The 24,901-nt window shown below is 42.4% G+C and overlaps 1 protein-coding gene across 2 annotated transcripts in view; it reads right to left on the reverse strand.

Moving 5' to 3' along the window:
* Window positions 1-4,868: 4,868 nt before the first annotated feature.
* Window positions 4,869-24,901, reverse strand: part of SYN2 (synapsin II) — a 197,614-nt gene continuing 177,581 nt past the window's right edge. The window contains exons 11-13 of one of the 2 annotated variants that reach the window (XM_064156345.1): window positions 14,455-14,515; window positions 10,352-10,637; window positions 4,869-5,933 (exon numbers count right to left, since the gene is read on the reverse strand). In XM_064156345.1, coding sequence (XP_064012415.1) covers window positions 5,828-5,933; window positions 10,352-10,637; window positions 14,455-14,515 — 453 coding nt within the window. In that variant the 3' untranslated portion in view covers window positions 4,869-5,827. Of the gene's footprint in view, window positions 5,964-10,351; window positions 10,638-14,454; window positions 14,516-24,901 lie in introns of both variants that reach the window. The other variant, XM_064156344.1, reaches the window with a different exon arrangement.

Below are 24,901 nucleotides of genomic sequence, written 5' to 3' on the forward strand. Positions count from 1 at the left end.
TGAGGGCTTTTACTGGATTGTTGGTTGGTTGTTTATCTTGGGTTTGGTTCTGTTTAAAATTACTCTTTCAAATTCTTTGCAACATAAGCTGTAGGGAACACCGCCCCCCAACCCTCACCCCCATCTCTTACTTAGGGAGACGGTCTTTCTCCTCTTCTTCTTCTTGGCTCACTTTAAAGAGCTTACTTGATACTGTAGACCTCATCTGCATTCTTTCTCTTTGTAAAAGCCTGAAATTATATATGCATTCTTTTTTGAATTCATGTTTGAGCTGCAAGAATCTAACTACAGCTGAGCAAATGGACATTCCAGGAGACTTCATGCAAACTGTCACCAGGAGGAGGAATATTCTCCTGCAGAAAATGAGGAGTAATTGGAGGAAATGAGGAAAACAGGTGGTTGCCAATCTGGCTGCTTATTGACATATGCATATGGAAAACTAACTGCTGATTTTAGGTGCCTGATTTAAAAACACCTTTGGAAAAATAAAACAACAGAAAAAGAGGTTGCTTGTTTAGAAGGATATACCTGGTGAAAATTATTTCCATGATGGAGAAATGTTTTGCCATTCAGAACTTAGAACTTAGTAGCAGTAAGGTGATAGCTCAGACCATCTTTCTTAAATTACCTTGAGTCAGTCACCTCGAAGTTACTTTTGGTATGGAAAAATAAACTCTGCCAGTGATCAAAATTTGCAAATGCTTCTTTGTTTACAGCACTGCCTTGCAAAGCAGTTTTTTCTGGCAGCAGAGCTCAGTTAAGCTTCCTCTTACTCTGTGCTGGAATGGTTATAAAGGATAAGATAGTGGAGTGTCCAGACATAAAAAGAAACTCAATCCCAAACATTGGCATCTAGTGCCATCTGAGATCACCTTTGTGCATCCTGCCTAGCCTCCAACTGCCATTTTAATGCAGCCCAGCTCTCCCACAGATCCCCTATCATCCCTGCCAACCCCTGTGTGGCTGACTTGGTTGCCAAGATAGGCATCGTGATGTGCAATCTAAAAAGGCACTGGAGGATTGCTGTGTTGGGCTTCTTCAGCCAGCTGCATCCTACCCCACCTCACTGGAAGCTGCTGTTGATGGAGAGCTCGCTAGGAAATGAATTTGTAGTATTCCAGCAAAGGCTGGCAGCAGCCAGGTGAATGCAGAGACAACAGGCACTGCCTTTGGTGAACAGGAGCTTTCTGGTATGTGATCTGCCCATTGACACAACACTGGCATCAGGGAAGTGACTTTGTTCTCCTGCAGTAGGAAGTATACAAAGTACACACAATGTTTACAAAGTGCCCTGGTGCTCTTTTGACTAAATTTTACTGGAGGGTTAGTGGTTGTTTCAAAGCTGGATTAGTCACTGTGGCCATAAATGTAATCTCTCCAAATCTGTTGCAGAGTTTTGACTTGGCTTCAGGCCTAATGGTCTGAAAACGGTTGAATCTCAACCTTAAGACTATCATTGATGAGTAGCTCTTGTAGATTTCATGCTATCCAGATTTATAAGTGAAAGACAAAGCCCCCAGATGGGCTGCTGTGTGCAGAACCCTGTAGCACTGTAAACTGCATCAGTGTGGGGGAGCTGCCAGTGAAGTACAGACCTTGTGTTCCCAGGCTAACGTTCAAAACAATGAACCACAGACACTTGCTGTTGCCATCTCTGCAACTTCACACAGCACTGTATCAGGTAACTGCCTATCTAGAGCTTGCATGGGAATTCAGGCACCATCTATTTAATGAAGCAAGACAAAATCATTGCAACAGGGAATGCATTGAGTTGGAAGGGACCCTCAAAGATCATCTTGTCCAACCTCCCTGATCTAGGGATCAGGTTGCTCAGGTCCCCATCCAGTTTGATCTTGAATGTCTCCAGGAATGGGGTCTCCACCACATCCCTAGGCAACCTGTTCCAGTATTTCACAACTCTCATTTTGCAGAACTTCCTCCTAGTGCCCTCCTAAATCTGCCCTGCTCCAATTTCAAACTATTGCTGCTTGTCCTATCACCGCAGGCCCTTCTAAACAGTCCCTCCCCAGCCTTTCTGTAGGTATCCTTCAGATATTTAAATGCAGCCCTGAGGGCTCACTGGAGCCTTTTCTTCTCCAGGCTGAACAGCCCCAAGTCTCTCAGGCTGACTTTTTAACAGAGGTGCTCCAGCTCTCTGATCATCTTCATGGCCTCCTCTGGAGCCTCCTCATTAGGTCCATGTCTTTCCCATGTTGAGGGCTCCAGAGCTGGGCACAGTACTCCAGTTGAGGTCTCATTAGAGCAGAGCAGAGGGGCAGAATCACCTCTCTCAGTCTGTTGGCCACGCTTTTGATGCAGCCCAGGATGCAACTGACCTCCTGGGCAGCAAATGGAAAATAGATATTGGAATAGCTATGTTTTAAAACATTTCCCCCCCGCGGATGAACATTTTGGAGATGTGTTACGGGTTGCTTAAAAATGTCTTAACCATGAAACACTGCAGGAGGAACCTAAGCGTGCATCAGCTTGTGTGTGACACGCTTTAGCACGCTTGGAGGTATGAAGAAGTTCTGGCATCGCGGGGAGGCAAATGTCTTATGTACATTGTGTGGGAGGATACACCATGCAGGTTTGATTGCATCATCTTGCCCCCCACTCCCCCTTTTTTTTTTCTTTCTTTCCTTTTTTTTTTTTTTTTTTTTTTTTTTTGTTGCAGATGGTAAAACAAAGGCTTGTAGTGAAACCCATTTTCTCCCAGGAAGAGGTGGGAGGGAATTTTATATGAGCAAGAAACTTTGCCTCAAGTGGAAATCTGGGGCCCAGACTAATGAACTCCCTGTAATTCCCATTGTACTGAAGATTGCTGAAACCAGGCATGTGCTCATCATCAACCGTGCCAAACTATGCATAATTACTATGCTTTCTCTCTAGCAGTAATTAATTTGCGTTAGCAACTTTGATTAATCTTTCTAATCTCCAAGTAAAGTGCTTCTCAGACATGAAAGGCTCTGTAGCTGCTCATGCTGGTGGCTACAGCCCAGTGCAGGGCAGGAGGGGGGCAAAGCTTGGAGAAAAAAAATATAGTATGGCTGATATTTATGAACTAATAGCAACTATTAGTGGTTAAAGCATTCTGTTTTGCCACAGGATTCGTTGTCTCAGCTGCACTGTCTGCACACAGCACAGCCCTCCTGAAAGAAAGGAGAATTGTCACTAATTCAGAGGGCTTCTCTTGAGGGTTGTATGCTGAACAGAGAGGCTGAGAGTCTGCCTCGCAGGGGCCAGTTCTGTGCATTTAATGTTTGTAGTGCTGCAGTGCAAACTTACCCATGAATAGCCTTAACCTGGAGGAAAGCCTTGTCCTGGGTGTGATTCTTCATGTGCCTGTGCCACTGAGGCAGCCCAAGAAGGGTGTCCGCTGTGCTGCCTTGCGAGCCAGTTGGACATGCCTGCTTTTCAGGAAATACAGATGCTAAGATCATCAACCTCCACTGTGTTGACAAACAGAAAGCTATCAGATGTTAATGTGCAAGCTCAATTCTGACATCACTCGTGATTAAAGTTTCCATACCTCGCTGCCAACCTCCTGGCCAAACCAGGCTCTTCACCCAAAGGAATCCAGAAGTACTCAAAGGACTTAGGTCGTCGAATTGTGACTGTGATTTACTTAAGACACCAGAGATGATCAGAACTACAAGAGGTAAAGATTCTGAGGTAAATAGATGTGTCTCTACAAACCCATTCCAAATCCCACAAGGTTTTCAAGTGTTGCTTGTTTTCTCCCTCAGACACGCTAATATTACACTTACTATTTCTTGGTTGTCCTGTCAGCACTGTTTCCTGGCAAGGAATACTGCACCATGCTATTTGTGACAGGCAGCAAGGCATGATATTTACTTGGAAATTGATAGTCTAGAACTTGCAGCTTGAGGAAAAGGAAACAAGAGGGGAAAAAAGGTGGAAAATTGGCATGAACTTCATTTTTAATTTCCTCTCAATTTCATTAACTTTTAATGAACTTGATTTTTATAACATTATTTTTTAATGCTGCTATTACCTCAACGAGCCCAAAGGTCTTCCACCTGGTCACAACAACCCCATGGGAACCTACAACCGTGGGGATGTGTGCCTGGAAAGCTGGGGCTTGGGCGTGTTGGTTAACAGTCGACTGAACATGATCTAGCAGCAGCCAGCTGGCCAAGAAAGCCAAAGGCATCCTGGCTTGCATTAGAAACAGAGAGCACAGCAGGAACAAGGAGGGGATCATCCCCTGTGCTCAGCACTGCTGAGGGCCACCTCAAGTGCAGTTTCCATTCTGGACCCCCTACTAGAGGAAGAACAGTGAGGGGCCAGATAAGGGAGTTCAGAGGAGGGCAACGAGGCTGGAGAAAGGCCTGGAGCAGCTGGGCTATGAGGAGGGGCTAAGGGAGCTGGAGGTGTTCAGTCTGGAGAAGAGGTGACCTTATTGCTCTCTACTACCACCTGAAGGAAGGTTGGAGGGGGCAGCCTCTTCTCTGCGACAAGTGACAGAGGCAGAAGAAATGGTTCCAAGCTGCACCAGGGGAGGTGTAGGCTGGATGTTAGGAAATATTTCTTCACTGAGAGGGTTATCAAACACTGGAATTGTCTGGCCAGGGCAGTGCTAGAGTCACCATCCCTAAGGGTGTTTAAGCAGATGGTGGACCTGGTACTTAGGGACATGGTTCAGTGTTGACCCTTCAGTGCTGGGGCTTAGACTGGAAGTCTCTTCCAGCTGGAGGTATTCTGTGATCCTGTAATTCTGACTGGGACCAATTCTGGTTTCACAAGTCAGAGAAATATTTTTAAACCACAGAAGTTTCTGGAAAATATGAGTGAGTCCTGGGCTGTAACCATTTTTTTTATGATGATGCCGATTCAAAAAGGGATTTATTTGTGATGGTTTTATTTTGTTACAGTTGTGGTTTGTGTCCAAATATTGCACACTCACAAAGCCACCCTTCAGATACCAGTTGAAACAGACCACGTGTACTGATGCTGACACAAGCTTTGTAGAAGACAGCTGTTTAAATCAGGCATGGGACTTTACATTTATTAGAAGGTGTCCACAAAAAGAAGGGTAACATCATGCATATTCTTTGCAACTAAACCCAGTTATGGTTACACTTTGGAAAGAAATTTAAATAGACATGTGGAGATACAGTAGCACATACACACTCTATTTATGACATTAAGTTAGTGTACTGATAACTCCCAGCAATACATCAGAAGTCTACAACCAGCTGATGGAAAGATTGTACAAGGAGGAAGAAACTGCTTCAATTTCTCACGTTATTTATGTGGCTGGAACAAGAAGGTCAGTGTGAACAGCCTCCTGGATTTAGGAGGCCAGAACAAGTCAAGACTCTACTTCTGCAGTACAAAACATTTACACATGAAATACACATGCATTGCAATGCATTGGGAATGGGTGAAGCAAGGAGAAACCCATTCCTCAATGCTTTATTAACACAGTTCTACGAAGGAGTCTGATTAGGGCTATATACTTCAGTCACAGTAAGGCCACAATATTACAATGGGTAAGGACCTTAGAACTCAGCATTCTGTCTTAGCAGGAGAACCCTTCCTTCTTTATCCATCTTTAGACACCTTCCTGAATGGTACCCCAGCAAAGTCATCCTCCTATTTTTTTGTAACTTTTGTTTGGTTGGTTTGTTTTGGGTTTTGGGGTGGGGTTTGAGTTTTTGTTGGCTTGTTATATGTTTAACATATTGCTGAATACAACAGTGAGCACAGTAGAGAAGGGCACTGCCACAGGGAGAACAAAACCTAGGAAACATTCACGGAGTTTTCAGACTATATGCGAGGTGCATTTAGGTGGAGCTGGCTAATCAGAAAACAGACTAGCAAAGGATTTCCTCAAGTTTCGAATCGTCTCAGCTTTTGCTTCATCTTCATTCACAGATGATCGGAAGAAGGAGGATTCTGTGAAACTGAAGGCATTTGTCAGAGATTGCGACTTGCTGCAAGACAAAAACACAACACGTTGTGTATGGTCATATGGCCTACTGACTCCCATCCATGCACGGCTTGTGTGAGTTAGGAAGAAAGGAAAGAGGTCCAGAGGATGTGGACAGTTTGCATGGGAACAGAACTGGTGTTCAACACAAGCAATATAGTTAGATGCAGCCTACAAAGCTCTTGCAACACAACATAGAATCACAGAATGGTTTGGCATGGAAGGAACCTTAAAGATCAAAGAAAACATAGAATGGTTTGGGTTGGAGAAGACATTAAAGATCATAGAAACATAGAATGGTTTGGGTTGGAGAAGACATTAAAGATCATAGAAACATAGAATGGTTTGGGTTGGAGAGGACCTTAAGGATCATAGAAACATAGAATGGTTTGGGTTGGAGAGGAACTTAAGGATCATAGAAACATAGAATAGTTTGGGTTGGAGAGGACCTTAAAGATCATAGGAACATAGAATGGTTTGGGTTGGGGAGGACCTTAAGGATCATAGAAACATAGAATAGTTTGGGTTGGAGAGGACCTTAAAGATCATAGAAACATAGAATGGTTTGGGTTGGGGAGGAACTTAAGGATCATAGAAACATAGAATAGTTTGGGTTGGAGAGGACCTTAAAGATCATAGGAACATAGAATGGTTTGGGTTGGGGAGGACCTTAAGGATCATAGAAACATAGAATAGTTTGGGTTGGAGAGGACCTTAAAGATCATAGAAACATAGAATGGTTTGGGTTGGGGAGGAACTTAATGATCATAGCAGCATAGATTGGTTTGGGTTGGAGAAGACCTTAAAGATCATAGCAGCATAGATTGTTTTGGGTTGGAGAGGACCTTAAAGATCATAGCAGCATAGATTGGTTTGGAAAGGACCTTGAAGACTATCTACTTCCATCACCATCCTCTCCCCTTCCCACCAAATACTACCACAGGCAGGGACACCTCCCACTAGTCCAGGTTGCTCAAGGCCTCATTAACTTGGCCTTGAACACCTCCAGGGAGGGGGCATCCACAATCTCCCACAGCAACGTGTTCCAGTGTCTCACCAACTGTGCTGTAAAGAATTTCTTTCTAGTATCAAGTCTAAATCTCCCCTTCTCAAGCTTAAATCCATTCCTTCATCTAGTCCCAACCTCTCTGTCACATCCTACTAAGCAGCTTGCTCAGCTGAACATGTTCATCATGTCCTGGGGTTTGAGGAGCAGGACCATCATTTTTTTAGAGAATACTCTGCTTTTTATTTAACAGATCTGAAACATTCCACTAAATTGGATGATGTAAATTAGAACTTGAGGAATAAGCAGGTCTGCCTGCTCAACCCAAATCACCACCCAGCAGAGGATGATTAATAATTGTGCTCATTAAGTCTGCAAACAGGTATGCATAGAGGAAAAAAAATAAAAGGTATACTGGCAAGGGTTTGAAGAATGAATCCTGAAGTGGTAACGTGCTCTCTCTCTGTATAAATATCTCATACATTTGATCCTTAATGGAGGCTCAATGACACTTTACATCTTAAACAAAATAATTAAAATCCCCCAACTCATGTAATTATTTTTTGCCTATAAGCAGTTAGCCTAGCACTGCTCTTCTGGTTTGGCTACCATCATGTTAACTATGCTCTAAGTCTCTGTAAGCTTGAATAAAATGACACACAAGAAGTACAAAAAAGGACAAGAAAGCTGAAGTTTAAAACTAACTCACAACTTGTCAGACCAAATGATATTTAAAAAGCTGGCTTCAATTTAAATGGACAACATTAATGAGTTATAATCTCTTCACAGAGACACCCAGGCATTAGGAAAAGTAGTTAACTGACTTAATTTTAATCTCAGTACAATAACAGCATTTCAGTTTGGTTATAGCCGAACTGAAGCACTTTTCTTATTCAGATTGCCTTGTGCTCTTCATGGTTTGCAGCTTCTCCACCTCTAAACTAATAATGCACAGCCAACAGTGCTACAGGCAGTTTAGGTTTTTCATAAATTATAGTTGTGCTAATGAGAATAGACTGATAAATGTTTGTTTGTACTCACTGAAAGAGGGAGGGTGGGAAGCAGCACTTGACTTGATTAGTAACACAATAAGTAGCCTAATTAAATATTTATTCACAGATTAATAACGTGTACATACAGGTTGGGCAACAGCATGTGGGTGAATACAAAGCATACACATGCAAATGGAGTTGATCCTACAGGCAGGAGATCTGAGTCTTGCTGTGGACCTAAAACTCCTTCTTAAAAGTTAGAAAACAGACTCGCATAATGACTTGCATCTTAAAAGCTTTCATTTCTGCCTTCTCAGTACTGTCTCGTTTTAAAGAGACACTCTTCCCTTCCATGTGATGAAGAGAAAAAAGACTCTAGATTTAAACAAGTAATTAAAGGGAGAGAGCTGGGAAGCAGCTTTCTGTACCTCTTCTTAGCTGCTTCTTTTCAATGTCAGAAGTTAAGCTTCAAACCAAACTCATTTCCATCCTGCTTAAGGCAACTAAGCTCCCTATTCTCTATGTACACTTAAAGAATAGATGAATTAATTTGAGTTTTATGATTATAAAGCAGGAAAAAATGCACTGTTCTAGGAGGGCAAAGAGAAATCATTTTTGCCTGTTGTCCCCTAACACATTTTTTCCACTGAGTTATGCCCAGGTGGGTACTCAAGACTGCCCCACGCTAGTATTAGCATATGAGTGGGGGAAAAAGAGGAGACTGTTACCTGGATAAAACAAAGACTCTGTGGCTTCTTAGAGCATATCAAAGCAAGCTGTGACCTTACCAGCAATACTGCGTGTCGGGAGCACTGAGCTGAGAAACAGTTCCAAAGAGACTTTATTGTGGCCTTCCAGTATCTGAAAGGGGCCTACAGGGAAGCTGGTCAGGGACTTTTTAGGATCTCAGGTAGTGACAGGACTGGGGGGAATGGAGCAAAACTGTAAGTGGGCAGATTCAAATTTTCAGACATCCAAAGTTATTCACTGTGAGGGTGGTGAGACACTGGAACAGGTTGCCCAGGGAGGTGGTAGAAGCCTCATCCCCGGAGATTTTTAAGGGCAGGCTGGATGTGGTTCTTTGAGCAACTCGATGAAGCATGAAGTGTCCCTACCCATGGCAGGGGAGTTGGAACTGGATGATCTTTGAGGCCACTTCCAATCCTGGCAATTCTGTGAAATCACTGCTAATGCCTTTCTCCATTTGTTTCTGTTTGCTGGGTTTAAGCTACAGAGCCTTTGCACACTCTGCTGGAGCTCACAGTTGGTTAGATACAGCCTCAAAAGATCACGCTGTCTGCTACAGAATCTTACCTGTACTTGGCTTTGGTGAGACCACACCTTGAGTACTGGGTTCTGTTTTGGCCCAATTACTACAAGATGCACATTGAGGTGCTGGAGCAAGTCCAGAGAAGGGCAACAAAGCTAGTGAAGGGTCTGGAGAACAGGGCTGGTGAGGAGCAGCTGAGGGAGCTGGGATAGCTTAGCATGGAGAAGAGGAGGCTGCTCTCCCAAAACTCCTTGAAAGGATATTGCAGTAAGGTAGGGGGCAGCCTCTTCTCCCTAGTATCAGGTAATAGGATCAGAGAAAATGCCCTCAAATTGCATCAGGGGAGGTTTAGGCTGGATATTAAGAACAAGGTTTTTTACTGAAAGAGTGGTCATTGGAACAGGCTGCCCAGGGAGGTGGTGGAGTCACCATCCCCAGAGGTGTTCAGACACATGTAGACATGGTGTCTGGGGACATGGTTCAATGGCCATGATGCTGTTGGGTTGATAGTTGGATTTGATGATCTCAAAAGATTTTTCCATCTGAAACAATTCTATAACTCTATGATTCCTAGGGTGGGACAATATCAAGCAGCTTTCATTGCAAGTGCCACAGCCCTCTTTGGAAAGGGCCTGAAATTCTAGTGCCACACACTTGGTAGCCACGAACTAAGAGTGACCAAGACTCTGTCTGTCAGCCACTGCCTGGCATGTTCATTGGGGCTGTCCTTGAGATAGACCTTTTGAATCTGGAATCTACTGTATGAGGTTAAAAGTTCAAATAGATAAGACTTCCTCTTTTCTCTGCAGGCTCACAGCACACCCAGATCATGAGTCAGTGACATGAAGGGGAGAAAACAAATAGGAGGAGGAGGATGAATTTTCAGACCTGGTTGGGACAGGCATTGCACAACTATGAAATGACATTTTGTGTAGTGCTTAGGATGTAAGTAATGATACTGTCGCTCACAATCATAAACCAGGAAAAAAGCTTTGTGAAATGCTTAACCTCATCTTAGACTCAGGCACACATGCACATGTTCTCCTGCATATCAGACCACCTCCCACATTACAGTCAAAATCTGTGCTAGGATGAGAAAGGAAAATGGATAAAGCAAATCTTACTTTAGCTGTGGATGAGACTGAGGCTTCTGTTGTGGAGCAGGCTGTGGAGCAGGCTGTGGAGCTGGGTGTGGAGCAGGCTGTGGAGCAGGCTGTGGCTCAGCTTCCTTTGATAATCTGGTGCTGGGAGGACCTTGAGCCTGAGGCCGTGGTTGCTGAGTTGTAGGTCCGGGTGGACGCTGCGGCTGGGAAGCTGAGGGCTTTGCTGCCTGCCCAGGGGGGTACATGCGCTGGGGCTGCAATGGCTCCTGGCTTTGGGATTGCATTCCTTGGGGTTGCACTGGGCCCCCTAGGTTCAGTACAAGAAAAACTTCATAATGTTATAGTATCAAAGTATTCTAGTAACTAGACTTCATATCCAATACTATAAAAATCATCCTTGAACGTGATTAATTCTATGTCTGAGGCAAAACTATTAATATGGAGCGCAGTTTCACCTAGGCAATACTAATAATCACAGCTGGGACACTGGTAACTTGCTTGGAGCCCCTACAAGAAGTACCAAATGTATCCCAGCAGTAGTGGTACTGCCTTCAAATCACATCAACAGCTACTGCCAGTATAACTTTGGCCTAGCTCAAGGAGAGGCTCCAAGATAACTGAATTTACCAGCAATAACTATTTCAGCAGTACAGCTACCAGTTTCTCTGTAGTTATTGCAGTTTTGTTCCTCCAAAGCTTTAACACTATTTCTGTAATATTTCTCTTAGAGTCTAGCAGTAAAACAACCTTATATCCAATTTCCTAGCCAATCATAAAGTCTGTTGACAACTTATTTAACCCCTTAGTGAAGAACACCACAAGAAACACAAGGGAATTGCTGCTAACTCTTTACCAAGGAGGTCTTTCCACTGAGAAGGAAGTACACACTGGCAAAATCCTGCATCAAGTGCAAAACTACAAGGTGCAGTAGAGACTTAGGTTGTGCAATCCATGACTGCAAGATGCTACATCATCATAGAGGACTTTTTTTTGTTTTGTTTTTACTTTTTCCTTTTCTGCTTTCTGACTGAAGTAGTGCTGTGTCAGATATCAGGGGGTATGCTGCTTTCATCTCATGTCAGATGGCTGCGTGTGGTTTTCTGGGCTGAGAGCTGTAATAACTGAGCATTCCTGCATGCGACACAGCAGACAGCACATCTGAGTTAAGGGCAAGAAAGGGCAGGGTAATATTCTGAGTGATTTGTTTGCCCTATCAGTCAGAGGAAGAGCTTTGCTGACCAGTAAATGTTAGAGAAGACAACTGATCTACATGTTCTGAGTTTTAAGCCTCACGCAGACAGTTAGGGCAAATAAAAGGCATCTAAAGGCAAACCTCCATCTCTGGAAGTGCTGCTGCAATACACAACTGACTTTTTTTTAATTGCTACTATAGTTATCTTTCCACTAACTAGATGAGACTCCAGTGCGTGTGTGTCTGAGAACAGCATGTCCTAATGCCTCAGTAAGTTTTAATACAGTTGTAGCAGCGTGTTGTGGTGTAGACAGATAAATAGCATGTACTGGATGTTAAGGAATGTGCCTTCCTTGTTGATGAATTTGAACCCCTTTTGTAGGAAATATTTGAAGGTGATAACATGGTCTTGCAACATCTTAATAAGGATGGTTTTCTTATTAGTCTCCTTTCACTCAATATTGAAAAACAGAAAGGTTTCTTTTCCCCCACTTGTCCATACAGGCTGGAATGCCAGAAACTTTACACTGAAGACAGATATAACTTTCTTTTTATTGCACATTAAGCTGTACAAGAGATTTCACATAAAAGATATACTGCTGTCACACTTCCAGCATTTGCTCACTTTCTTGCAGCTGGGTTGTACAAAAAGGCAACAATCATGAAAGAAACTTTTACCAAAAATAACTCAACAGAACTGAACATTAAGCCTACACTGTAAAACATCTGTTCCCTGTTACCCACAATATTGCACCTAAGCATGCTTGCATGCAGAGAGACATTTTGGCTTGCTTCTTGCCTGTGGTATGTAGTAATAACTGTGTGCCCTTGTAAATCCTTTACAGTCAACAAGCTGAGAGCCTGAGACACTCATCTCCTCTTTGCACACACAGCTCACTCGTGTGAAAAGCACTTGTGAATACTTGCACTACTACATGCAAAAAAAAATTAACCGACTGCTTCAAATAAAATCAGTCATCAGATTCATTTCTTCACCCCAGGGCAGTATTGTTGGAGTCACTTTGACAGTGTCTGGAGGCAAGGATTTCTGAACCTGATTCTAAGTGGAATTTTCTTAATATAGAATAAAAGAACAGCCAGTGCCATCGTTGGAATGATCACTGACCCAGACAAATGCTGATCACCAAAGCAAAATATTCATGTCATTTACCGATAGGTAGTCAACAGTAGCACTTACCACAAACATTTAAATAGCTAATAATGCATACCTTAATTCCCATCTTACCAGCCAGCTTGTACAAATAAAAGAAACACTCAGAATGATGTTTCTCACTGATAATTTCCCCCCCTCCAGTGTTTGGAGGGAAAACATAGGTAGAACATAAGGCTGTTTTCTCTTTAAACAAAACTGTTTGCACTAAACTAATGGCCACGACTCATCTTTGTATGTGTTCAGGAGGAAAATTATAGTTTTGTGGCTTGCTCGAGACTAAGCTTTCTGGTATGCTAGCCATGTGGAGCTTGTGATTCTGGGCTAGATTTCTCACAACAGATGAACTGCCTGCCTGCGCATTTCTCATCACCTTACAGTGTTAATTGGTTATGCTCAACAGAAAAATAACAACTACTAAATCACAAATCATTTACCTACAGAAAAATCTAGCAGCTGTCAGGCATCTCGGCTCCTCCTGCATGTTTGATTTCAAGCAATCATGATAAACTCTTTTTATGTGGATAACGCTGGGACTGCATTTTCTGTAGAGCTATTTGGAGATTTCTAGGTTTAAAATACAGACCTGAGCTGGTAAAGAAATCTGCTGATGTTTTGTGTTTTCACAACAGGCAAACTCCCTAACTGGTTAAAGGTCCCTTGGTCTGCCATCTCCTATTATCTGCTTCTTCCTCTAAAAGAAAAAAAAATAAAAAAGAGCTCTTACAGGAAGCTTAACAGTCCTTGAGGTACTTCTCACCTGGGATTTAGCTCTTAGCTAAGACTTTGGAAAGCATTTGCATTAGTTTTCATTAAAAATCTCCATGGATGACTACTTCGGAACGACAACAAAAGGTACTACTGAATTGAAATAGGATACATTAAATACTCACACTTCCACTGAGATATTGCACATAGGTGGCCCATTTACATAGCTTTGTAGCTAATAATTTAATGCAGCATTACTAAAAATATGAATACCAGTATGTAAAATAGAAGATATCTTAAATATTCCTTGGGAAGAACTCTTATGGAGCCGCTGAAAGATTTAGACTTCCCCTCTGCATATAAAGGCAAACTCAAACGTTCACGAACCTTAGAAAATGATCAATAAAAAGCCTCGCTAGCAAACTCTAATCTAGGCCTTGAAAAATAAATCTGGATCACCTACCTATTAATCATGCACACACACACAAAAAAAAAAAGAAATAGGACAAAAAAAATAAAAATCAAGCCTATGAGTAGAGTGGAAGCTCACAGAGGAAGCAAAAAAGGAGTTCAATCTGCACCTTGGCGGTATTTTACTGGACGAAATATAGAATACTCCAAAAAATACTGGCTAACCATCCATCATGTACAGTTGCACTGGGCTCTAAGAGGCACATTCTTTGTACACTGTCGAACAACAGCCCTGAAAAATCACAACTTTTACAGAGAAAGGTAGGTAAGCATTACACGCACAGACAGGAACGAGTAAACAACCAGACGGTATAGTTGACACTGCATAGAAAAAACACAGTCCAGGGCAGCACTGAAACAATGCAAAAAACTGAACAAAACTGGAATGCTTGCTCTTAAGATTCTCTGGTTGGTTCTTTTTGTTTGTTTAGTTTGGGTTTTTGTTGTTTGGTTGGGATTTTTTTCTTTTGTTTTTTCTTTTTAAACTTTAACCCTCACTTTTAGTCTCAATTATCTAAGTAGCCTGGACTTGTTTTGGTCCTACTGCAACGCCATTACAGTCGAGAATGTACTGTAAACAACCTTGAGGTGGTGGTCGCTGAGGTGGGATTTTGTTTGGCTCTGGCTCCTTTAGTGATCCACTCTGGAAAATACATTTGAAAACAGAAGAGAAAAAAAAAAGTAAATTAGAGTAGCTTTGTTCCAGTTTTCCAGTAATTTGTCTTTATTTTCATTAGAAATCTCCTCCTGGGCTGGGGCTGAGCATCTACTTTTAATTCGTTCCAAAGAGTATTTTCTAATTGAGTTGCTGTCTGACACGATTTATGAATCCTGGGCTAATCCAAAGATGAGTTCTTCAAAACCCTTTGCAGTTTTCCCCTTGTGGCATGTGAGGAGTCTTTTCCCAAACCTTACCTCCTTTCGTGTAGGTCTTTCTCAGTTCTCAGCACCTTGAACCTTTCTGGATTTACTTACTTCTACTCTCTCTCTTTAGCTTAGACTGAACAGAAACTGGACTTCCACAGATACCTTGGTGGAATTCAAGGAGTAGTTTATCTTTAATTACATTTGGTTGTATCTGGAAGCAGGAGCACAGCAGGATTTTTTTTGCTAGCGAGGGTTGCACTTTGATTTGCTGACTGTAAATGAGAGGGGAGATGGACTACCCTAGCTTAGCTGTTTTGCTAAGCAAAATGAAAGAAGGAAGCAAAAACCACAGACAAATAATAAAAATAATTGAAATTACTTCATGCTACTCCATCTGACATGTTATTAGAAACACATGGAATACTTAACTGTTCAAAACAGGAGATTTATTTGGCAGTATCCTTTTCAAATGTGTGCTTGTCGAGAGGAAAAGATGGGCCCGAACCAAAACCTTGGAGCAGAACACCCTCTGGGAACATGAGCATTTGAATCCAAACTTTGTGTTAGGCCCATCTCTAATAATTTGAGAAGTGAAATATTGTTAAATCCTTGGACATAACAGCTTTAGGGTTATATTTAAGGATCCAGAAATTAAATTGCCATCTGTCAGGAGGGAAACATCCCAGAATGGATTAAACAGTAAAATTAATTAAACATGTTTCTTGCAGATCTTACAGGGTTGGTTTTTGGTTTTTTGTTTTTTCTTCTCCTGATTTGTATTTCATCTTAGAACTAGAGAAATAAATCTCATAGTGATGTGAATTCCTGCACAGCAATCTAGAAGTTAGTAACTTTTTGATATGGTACCAACACCACTGCTCTATCGCCTGCAGCCATTGCAGAGTGCTTCATCTGCTTTAGCTACAGAATAAAAGGACAGAGGACAGGTCCCAAGCTCCAATCGTTCAGCCACCAACCTTCAGAAGACCCACACAAGGACCAAACCTGATCCATACGAAGTGAACATCTGATCTATATATTAACTACACAGAACTTGTTTGAAGCATCATTGTGAGGATGAGGACATAAAGAAGAGAATTTCATGTCACCAGAAAACATTAAAGTGCTTTACTGTGGCTTAAAGTCTTCTCTATTTCGTTCTGTTCTTCCTCCAGTTTTCTGAACCACGTGTAGAAGTTGACATTCCATCTTGTTAAGCCTTAAGTATTTGTGGTATCTGCTACACAATGCATTGGCGCTCACTGAGACAACTTGCACTGACACCAGTAACTCCCTGGACCCTGAGGAAATTAACCCCAGGAAAAGTTGCTGGAGAAGAGCCAACGCTTTTCATATTCTATTACCATTGTTCTGATGCATTGGCACTTTCCTCTGTATGCCCCGAGGGCATGTGGCAGCTCCTTGTCACAGACAGAGCCCTGGCCTCCTTTGGTGGTGATGTAGGACACATGGAGTGCGCCCCGAGAGGGAAACCATAAGTACCTGGGCTTAAGGACCTCCAAGAGTGTCTTTCTGGAGGACCAAACAGATCGTCTGACTCCTGTTAGAAAGCACACATAATACTTTAGGGGAAAGAGCACTGTGATTACCTTGTGATAGGCTTCCTAGCCTCCCAGAGGGCCATGAACTAGCCTGCATGGCTCTCTGCAGTGGCACAGGATGCCTAGGGAGGATAATTGAGAGTTACCTACTAAAACAAAAGTAAAATATTGTGTAGGCAAAACCTCATCTTTTATTTAGATACTGGGAACACAGGCTGGCAGTTTAAATTTACACCCCCCTTAAATGGTAAAACAACATCTGCAGGGCCTTTGTCTCCTCCATGCCCTGAGGCTGAAGCAAATCTGCCATTTGTTGTTGCAGTGAACCGGTCTGGGGTTTGAGCACAAGCAGCACCCAACCCACTAGACATGACAACAGCAGCACTTACACAACCTGCATATCTCTCCATCTCACAAAAACTATTTTATCCTAAATTAAGCTTTCAGTAAACCTTATGGAAGCTTGCTCATCCTTACCTCAAGTGGTCTGAAAGTGTAGAGCCTCTGTGTGCACTCTGCTGAAGATGAATCTCCCCCTCTCCAGTCACTGACTGCAGCTGTCCTGACTTACCACCCACACATCCTTTTTTTTTCAACAGCTATCACCTGGTGCTTCCAGGAACCTCACCCACACTCCAGGCCAATCACATGGGTATATTACTTTTGCTAATTAGCCAACCCACCCAGGCTGACCCAAAAGAGACTAATTACCATTACATTCCTAATTGAGAAATCTTACTCATAGTTTTTCAATGGTCTGTACTAATCCAACCCTTTTCAAGAGTCTTTCTTTCAGACAGTCAGAAACCTTGATACTTGATATTAAAGACTGGCTTTGAACCTGTCTTGTTTGCTGTCCTGAGCCAAGGCCTTTAATAAATTCCAGGCTTCTTCTGAAACAGCAGTTGTTGGCAAATTAACTGCAGACTGTTACTTCTCACCTCTCCAAGGTGGTGTGCCAATGTAATTGTAGAGGCTGCTAACTCCTCATAGGCAACACAATCTCTCTGAACAAAATGCTGGACCAGACCTGTCCTGCAGATGTATTCACCCCTCTTGGTTTCTTTTCATTTCTTCCTTTGTTGCCCAGCCTACCACCTTCTTTCAGTACAAACATGTTTTCCTGCGCTGCGGTTCTAAGCTACAAACTCGTCTCGTGCTAAGTTCAAATGGGGCAGGAATCAAGGATGAAATGCCTCCCTCCCAGATTCAGAATGAGAATCCTCTTGCCCCCCACCCTTTAGTTCTTGCTGAGCATTGAGAAGATCCCCTTTCAAGCTGCTCTTCTCAAGGCCAAACAGCCCCAGGTTTCTCAGCCTTTCCTCCTTGCAGAGATGCTCCAGTCCCCAGAGAAGTCAATAACTGGCGAGACAGTGTAGGGGGTGGAAGCCTAGAGGTGAAGGAACTTTGGTAAAGTCACCCAGGACATCAGTGAATGACTGGGAAGAGTGACTAGAGCTGCTACTTGCTGCCAGCCTGATCCTGCTTCCTAAGGTCAGAATGAGGGTCAAAGTGAGCCTGACCAGATTCCTACTGGGATGTCCAGAGCTAAAGAGCTAAATGCCTAGTAAAGAAGCTAGAAACAGTTTTCAGAGGGGTTCAGGATTCCCTAAGTCAGCTTCTGGTATCTGAATCATAGAATCAAGCAGGCTGGAAGAGACCTCCAAGATCATCCAGTCCAACCTATCCCCCAGCCCTATCCAGTCAACTAGACCATGGCACTAAGTGCCTCATTCAGTCTTTTTTTGATCATCTCCAGGGATGGCGACTCCACCACCTCCCTGGGCAGCCCATTCCAGTGGCAAATCACTCTCTCTGTGAACTTCCTCCAAACATCCAGCCTAGATCTCCCCCGCTGTAATAAGGAACTGCTGTCATAAGGAACCCTTTTGGTTCTCATTTTAGGGAACACAACTTCCCTACCCCATCCCAATTCCCTGAGGAGCAGGGATTGCTGATCTTGATAGTACTATTGCATAGAGCTGCTTCTAGAACCTTTCCTGTTCAAAGGGGAACTGCTGTTTATATAACTAAGTCTAGGAAAAATACAACTTCACTGGTGGAAACCTCTAAGCCACACAAACGCTGCAAGTACACTGCAGTGATTTCTCAACTCTGGGTATAACAATTGATGTTTTGCTTGCATAATGATTGTCTTGAAGAATACTGGCCAAGTCATTGTAGCCAGAGCAGAAAACCTGCTACTTGTCTAGAAGACAGATGTCTCTATACATCTCTGTAGCACACACTTTCTTTCTGCACTAACCTGAAACAGTCTCCTTAGAATTCTAGGGGTAGAACTGGAGGAAAGAATCACAGAATATATCTGGCTGGAAGAGACCTCAGAGATAATCCAGTCCAAACCTTGACCCAGCACTGAAGAGTTGACACTAAACCATGACCCTAAGTCCAGGTTCACACTCTGCTTAAACACTCCCAAGGATGGTGACTCCACAAGCACCCTGGGCAGACCGTTCCAGTGTTTGAGAACCCTCTCTGTGAAGAACTATTTCTTAATATCTAGCCTAAAAAGAACTGTTTCCTTCTTCAGAGCATGCAGTATTAGAGCCTGATCAGTGGTATTACTTCTTTTTTTACCTCCTATGTTTATATAAATGCAGACTGGATTCATATACAGTTGAATTTTGAATAGTCTGAAGAATGTTGAAATGGGTGGGAGTGAAAGCAGCCACTTGGCAGGGAAATAGCCCTTGGGCAAAAGAGATGCTAAAATGAGTCCCAGCAAAAATTGATTTTGATTTGGCTGGGCTTGAAGCTTTTGTGAACTACAGTTGGAGCACGTATAGTTGTTTTTGGGTTTCATTTGGTTTTCTTTGTACCACAGTGAGAAAGGCTTCTCATAGGTATTCCAATATTTGAAGGGAAAGCCATGTTTTTCAGGTCAAGAAGTAGAGGGCTCAACTGAGAACTGCCAAAATATGAGCTGAGTTAGATCTCAGAGAGGAATAAGAAATTAAGTAACAAGAGAACGAAGGGAAAATGTGACTACTAAGGAGAGAGGTGATTTAGATAATTTAAGGAGGGTGTCAGTAGTAAGTGAGTGTTTGAAGTGTCAAGGATGATGATAAAGATAGCAGGTGGGATAAAAACTGAAAATGAGATGGAGGTCTTCCTGGGCTCATATTGGCCAGATCAGATACTCCTCATCTCAGAAATCAAACCCAGCTGACTCACGAAATAGCAGCTATCTCTGACAGCTGGAAATGTACAAGCTACACTGGAGAAGCCAAAGCATTAATACTACAGGAATTACACTGTGGGTGAGGAAGTGGCTACTGAGGAGATAGGTTGAAGAAAAATGAATGGGAAGGATTAACTGGGATGTGGAAGTCAAGAAGGACATTGAAATGCTGGAGCATGTCAAAGAAGGGCAACTAAGCTGGTGAAGGGCCTTGAACAAAAAAGTCTTACGAGGAATGGCTGAGGGACCTGGAGTTGTTCAGCCTTTAGAAGAGGAGGCTGAGGGGAGACCTCATTGCTCTCTACAATTCCTTGAAAAAGGTTGGAGCCAGGTGGGGGTTAGTCTCTTCTCACATGCAACAAGTGAGCAAAAGGAAATGGCCTCAAGTTGTGTCAGTGGAGTTTCAGGTTGGACATTAGGAAAATTGCCTCCACATAAAGGGTTCTAAGGCACCGGAACAGACTGGCCAGGGAGGAGGTGGAGTCACCATCCCTGGAGGTATTTAAAAGATGTGTGGGTATGATGCTAAGGGATGTGGTTTAGTGGTAGTAGCATAGCAGTAGTGGTAGGAATGCAAGCTCTAGGCAGCTGGTTGGACTAGATGATCTCAGTAGTCTCTTCCAACTTCCACAGTTTTATGATTCTAACTAGAATTTCCATTAAGTAAGCTGGCACAGAAAATAACTGGGGGCTACTAAAACCTGTAGCTGATGGAGAGCTGGTGGGCTATAGGACAATCATCCTAAAGAAAGAATTAATTGATGAGTGGAGTTAGAAACAGAAAGAAGGAAAGAAAGAGAGAGAGAAGGAGAGAAAGAAAGAGAGAAAGAGAGAAGGAGAGAAAGAAAGAAAGAAAGAAAGAAAGAAAGAAAGAAAGAAAGAAAGAAAGAAAGAAAGAAAGAAAGAAAGAAAGAAAGAAAGAAAGAAAGAAAGAAAGAGGGAAAGAGGGAAAGAGGAAGAGAGAGAGAAAAGAGAAAGAGAGGAAGAAACAGAGAAAGAAAGAAAGAAAGAAAGAAAGAAAGAAAGAAAGAAAGAAAGAAAGAAAGAAAGAAAGAAAGAGAGAAAGAAGGAAAGAGAGAAAGAGGGAAAGAGGAAGAGAGAGAGAAAAGAGAGAGAAGAGAGAGAAAGAGAGGAAGAAACAGAGAAAGAAAGAAAGAAAGAAAGAAAGAAAGAAAGAAAGAAAGAAAGAAAGAAAGAGAAAGAAAGAGAGAGAAAGAAAGAGAGAAAGAGAGAAGAGAGAAAGAGAGAAAGAGAGAAAGAGAGAAAGAGAGAAAGAGAGAAAGAAAGAAAGAAAGAAAGAAAGAAAGAAAGAAAGAAAGAGAGAGAGAGAGAGAGAAAGAAAATTAGTTAAATGCAATGCACAGACCAATTTATTTATGGACTAACACCACGCATCCATCATAATGGGAAAGATCTATGCAGTGAAAAAAACCCAAACCTTATTCCACATTCAGTGAGGTATTTCCTGTAGGTGTTAGGCAAGATGCCATGTGGATTCTGCCTTTCTGCTCTGCTTTGCTGAAACCCCACCTGGAGTGCTGGGGCCAGCTCTGGAGTCCTCAGCACAACAGAGAAATGGACTCCTTGGAGGGGGCCAGAGGAGGCCATAGCAATGATGGAATCTGTCTACTATAAACTCTTAGGCTGAGAGAGTTGGGGTGGTCCAGCCTGGAGAAGAGAAGGCTTCAGGGAGACCTTCTGGTGGCTTTTCAGGACTTACATGGGGCGATCAGTTGCACAACTTTTAGGCAGTTCTTCCCAGGGGGAAAAAAATGCTGCCCACAGAGAAGGAAGGAATGTGGGTGATGTGATAGGAGAGAGCTCCCCCTGCGTGTCAAAGCAGCTGAGACTCACCAGTGTGTGGGTACAGAGAGGAAACTGTAAGACAGAAGGATGAGCAAGTGAAAGTGGTACAACACATCTCCAAGCCTGTCCAGTTATTGGAAAGTTCAATTTCCTTACCCCTTTTCCACTGTACATAGATAAAATGTGTCTGGATACTGTTTAAATCCTACAAAGTTCTACAAAACATTTTGACCCTTGAACCCAGGGATTAGACTCTGGTTGACACTATTCTGTATTTGCTCCTCCAGCCTTAAAAAACAACCAAACAACCCCCCCCCCAAAAAAAAAAAAAAAAAAACAAACAACAAACCAAACAGAAGTCTCCCCCAAACACCAAACAAACCAAAGCCCCAGATTTATTATCTTTCTTTCTTGTTTTGTTTAGATATGGGATGGCAACTGATTCTTGCATGTACAGGAAGAAATCAAGATCTGTGGAAGTTAGTCCTGAGCCACAAAGATCCATCAGTATTGGATCCATTCAGAATTCAAGCTTTGAAACTATTAAAGTCTGGAAACAAGAAGATGGAGCAAACTCCAGTCCAGTCCTGTAATCCACATTTTATCTTAACATTATTTCCACAGTGTTACAGAACAATGGAGTGGGAGGAGGAATAGAAAAGAGGTACTGCACTGAGAGAAACACTTGAGACCATAGCAAAGTTCTGAGCATTAGACCTCTCTGTTAATGGCTGAATGTGCTTCTCTCCTTGCTTCTCCTGGTGCAACACAAGTACAGAGCCACACAGAAGAGGTATTGGTGCTTGGTCTGAACTCTGACCAGCTTCCTGAGGCTCTCCCAGGAGTGGAGAAAGTGGAGGCTGATGTATAAGCAGCAAAAGACAAGCTTGCTGTCCTGGCAGGAGGGAGTACAGTACACCACCAGATCAGTGTCTGTAATGGTGGTGGGGAAGGTTGCTTCTGTTTATTTCCTGTGGAAAAATCAAAGTTATTTGGAAATGATCTGTTCTGGTTTGGATTTTCCCCACAACTTCTCTTGGTGCTTATCCTAGTTTAAAAATTGTAATGCAGATTTAGCACACGGTCCTTATTCAAAATATACTGTGGCAATGACTGCTAGGAAGAGGGATAGAAACCTTGCAAGCTAAACATGAAGTAAAGCCAGCTAGCTTTGCTTAACAGGTTGCAATTTAAAGGTCAGAGAAATCAAATGCAGAAGTCAAGAGGAGACAGAGAATGCTAACCAAAAAAGCAGAAGGGAAACACCCACTACAGAGGAAAAAGGAAAAGAGACCAAGGAAAAGCCTCCCCCCCCCCAAAAAAAAAAGAGATTTTGATTTGGTTCAGCTTAAGTATACAAAATCAGGGAGTAAAATTAGATTAAAAGTAAGAGAAAACAAAAATTCCAAAGGATGTTATATGATAAGACAAAACACAGAGATCCTGAAAGCATTTATTTGGACAAATTTCTGCTCATGTCAGTAGAAATTTTAACCAAACAAGCCTAAATATTTAATGTATGCTCCTCAGAATATTCTCTCTTGCAGTTTAAACATGGAGTCATAGAATGCACTGGGTTGGAAGGGGCCTGTAGAAGTCATCTGGTCCAACCCTGCTACAGTCACCAGGGACATCCCTAACTAGAGCAGGTTGCTCAGAGCCCCAAACAACCTGACCTGGAATGTCTCCCAGGGAGGGGCCTCCATCACCTCCCTGGGCAATCTGTTCCAGTGTTCCACTGCCCTCATAGTAAAGAACTGCTTCCTAGTGTCCAGTCTAAATATATCCTGCTCTTGGTAAACATTATCAGATCCCTTTGGAAAGGGTATTCTAAAGGCATGCTCATTTAGTTTTTGGCACAGCAATTTGAAACAAGGTAATAAGGATAAGCACTCATTGCTGCTTTGATTTAATCATCCTCATTTACTGGATACATTCATGGCTAACAGCCATTGCCACTAACAACCAATACATTTATTACCAGTAAATACAGAGCAAGCTATTAACTTGCTAGTTCTGTTCACCAGCCAGACACTAAAGCAGCAACAGAATTGTGCAATACACAGGTACCTCTCTTAGTCATTACTCCATCGACTGTTACAGCATCTTGATAAGTACTTTAAAATAGGCTATCTTCACTTTCCTGATTGATGTGATAGCAAAATCTCTGCTCAGCATTTGTATGTTGTCTGCCACTGTTCTCTAATTAGTGTCAATACTAAAAATCTCAGGGTTTATTTTTCCTGCATGAGCTTTGTTTTGACTATATTACGTTATCTGAATGTCAAGTTCAGATGCTTAAAGTGATTCCAGATTTGTGTAGTGAAATAGTAATTGTTTTAAATATACAGACATCCTTCACCCAACAACTAAAGACTCTCTGCCTCTGTTGCAATCCCTGGCTCTCACAGAGAAACAGATTCAGAATCAGGATTGGAATTGGAATCAGAATAATATGGGGTGGAAAAGGCTTGTAAGATCACAGAGTCCAACCATTCTCTGAGTCTGCCGAGGCTGGCACTAAACATGAAGCACACAAGATCTGCTCTGAATAGATGTTTCATTGAGAGATGGCCAAGAAGCACCTTTGGTGTAATAAAATATATGCTATCCTTTTATGCATGTGATAAATAAACTCAACTGTTGTACATTTAGCTGGCACAAAGTGTGTCTCAGACGTAGCATTTAAGCAGCATGTGGTGAGCTCAGGGTCCATACCTGTTAATTTTCTTCTGCTTTTCTTAATTCCATACACTTATATCTAGATCTAAAAAGGTAACCTAAAAGGGTAACAGCTGCTTTTCTTGTAGTTTCATAAAGGCAGAAGAAGTAAAAGGTTAAAAACTCCTTTGATTAGAACAAGCATCTCCTCTTCTAAATAAAAACATCGTGTGTATACACACACACACACACACACGTAGACATCAATGATCAAGGCAGCACATAAAAATACAGCCCATATTAAAATAATGAAGAGAAATGGAATAAATAGAGTAGATATATGGGAAACTCTCAAGTAGGGGGCATGTAATATTTGTAAGATGACCACCAAAGGTCTTGTTTAATGTGCTACTGTTTCTACAGCACAACTTAAGATGTTGCAGCACTTCTGTGCAGCTTTCAAGACCCATCTGGATGCGTTCTTGCGCCAGCTGCACTAGATGATATGGTCCTGCTCTGGCAGGGCGGTTGGGCTCGAAGATCTGCAGAGGTCCCTTCCAACCCCTAACATCCTGTGATCCTGAAAGGAGTACCTAATTCTCTCAAGCAGTTATCCCACCACAAAACGAGCCACAAGATGTCGCTGGGATTCAAAGAACCAGAGAAGTGCCTGCAGTGGAAGAGGCTTTAAGGACGGCTTTTGATTTCTGTACCCTGTGCAAGGTGTTGTGTTTCGTGTTCTGTGATGTGTATCTCTCCCAGCAATATTTTGCCATGTTCCATATGAGTTTTGATGACCACATTTCAGATTCTCTGCCAATATTTTTAGGAAGGTATCTTGCTCCTGCCTGTTTTTTTCAGTAAGTCTGAACAATGACTCAGTAAGTGTTTTAATATGAGAAGTCATTTGCTTGCTAGGGACTATGATTTC

This window comes from Pogoniulus pusillus, chromosome 16 (genome assembly GCF_015220805.1).
Source record: "Pogoniulus pusillus isolate bPogPus1 chromosome 16, bPogPus1.pri, whole genome shotgun sequence".
NCBI lineage: Eukaryota > Metazoa > Chordata > Aves > Piciformes > Lybiidae > Pogoniulus > Pogoniulus pusillus.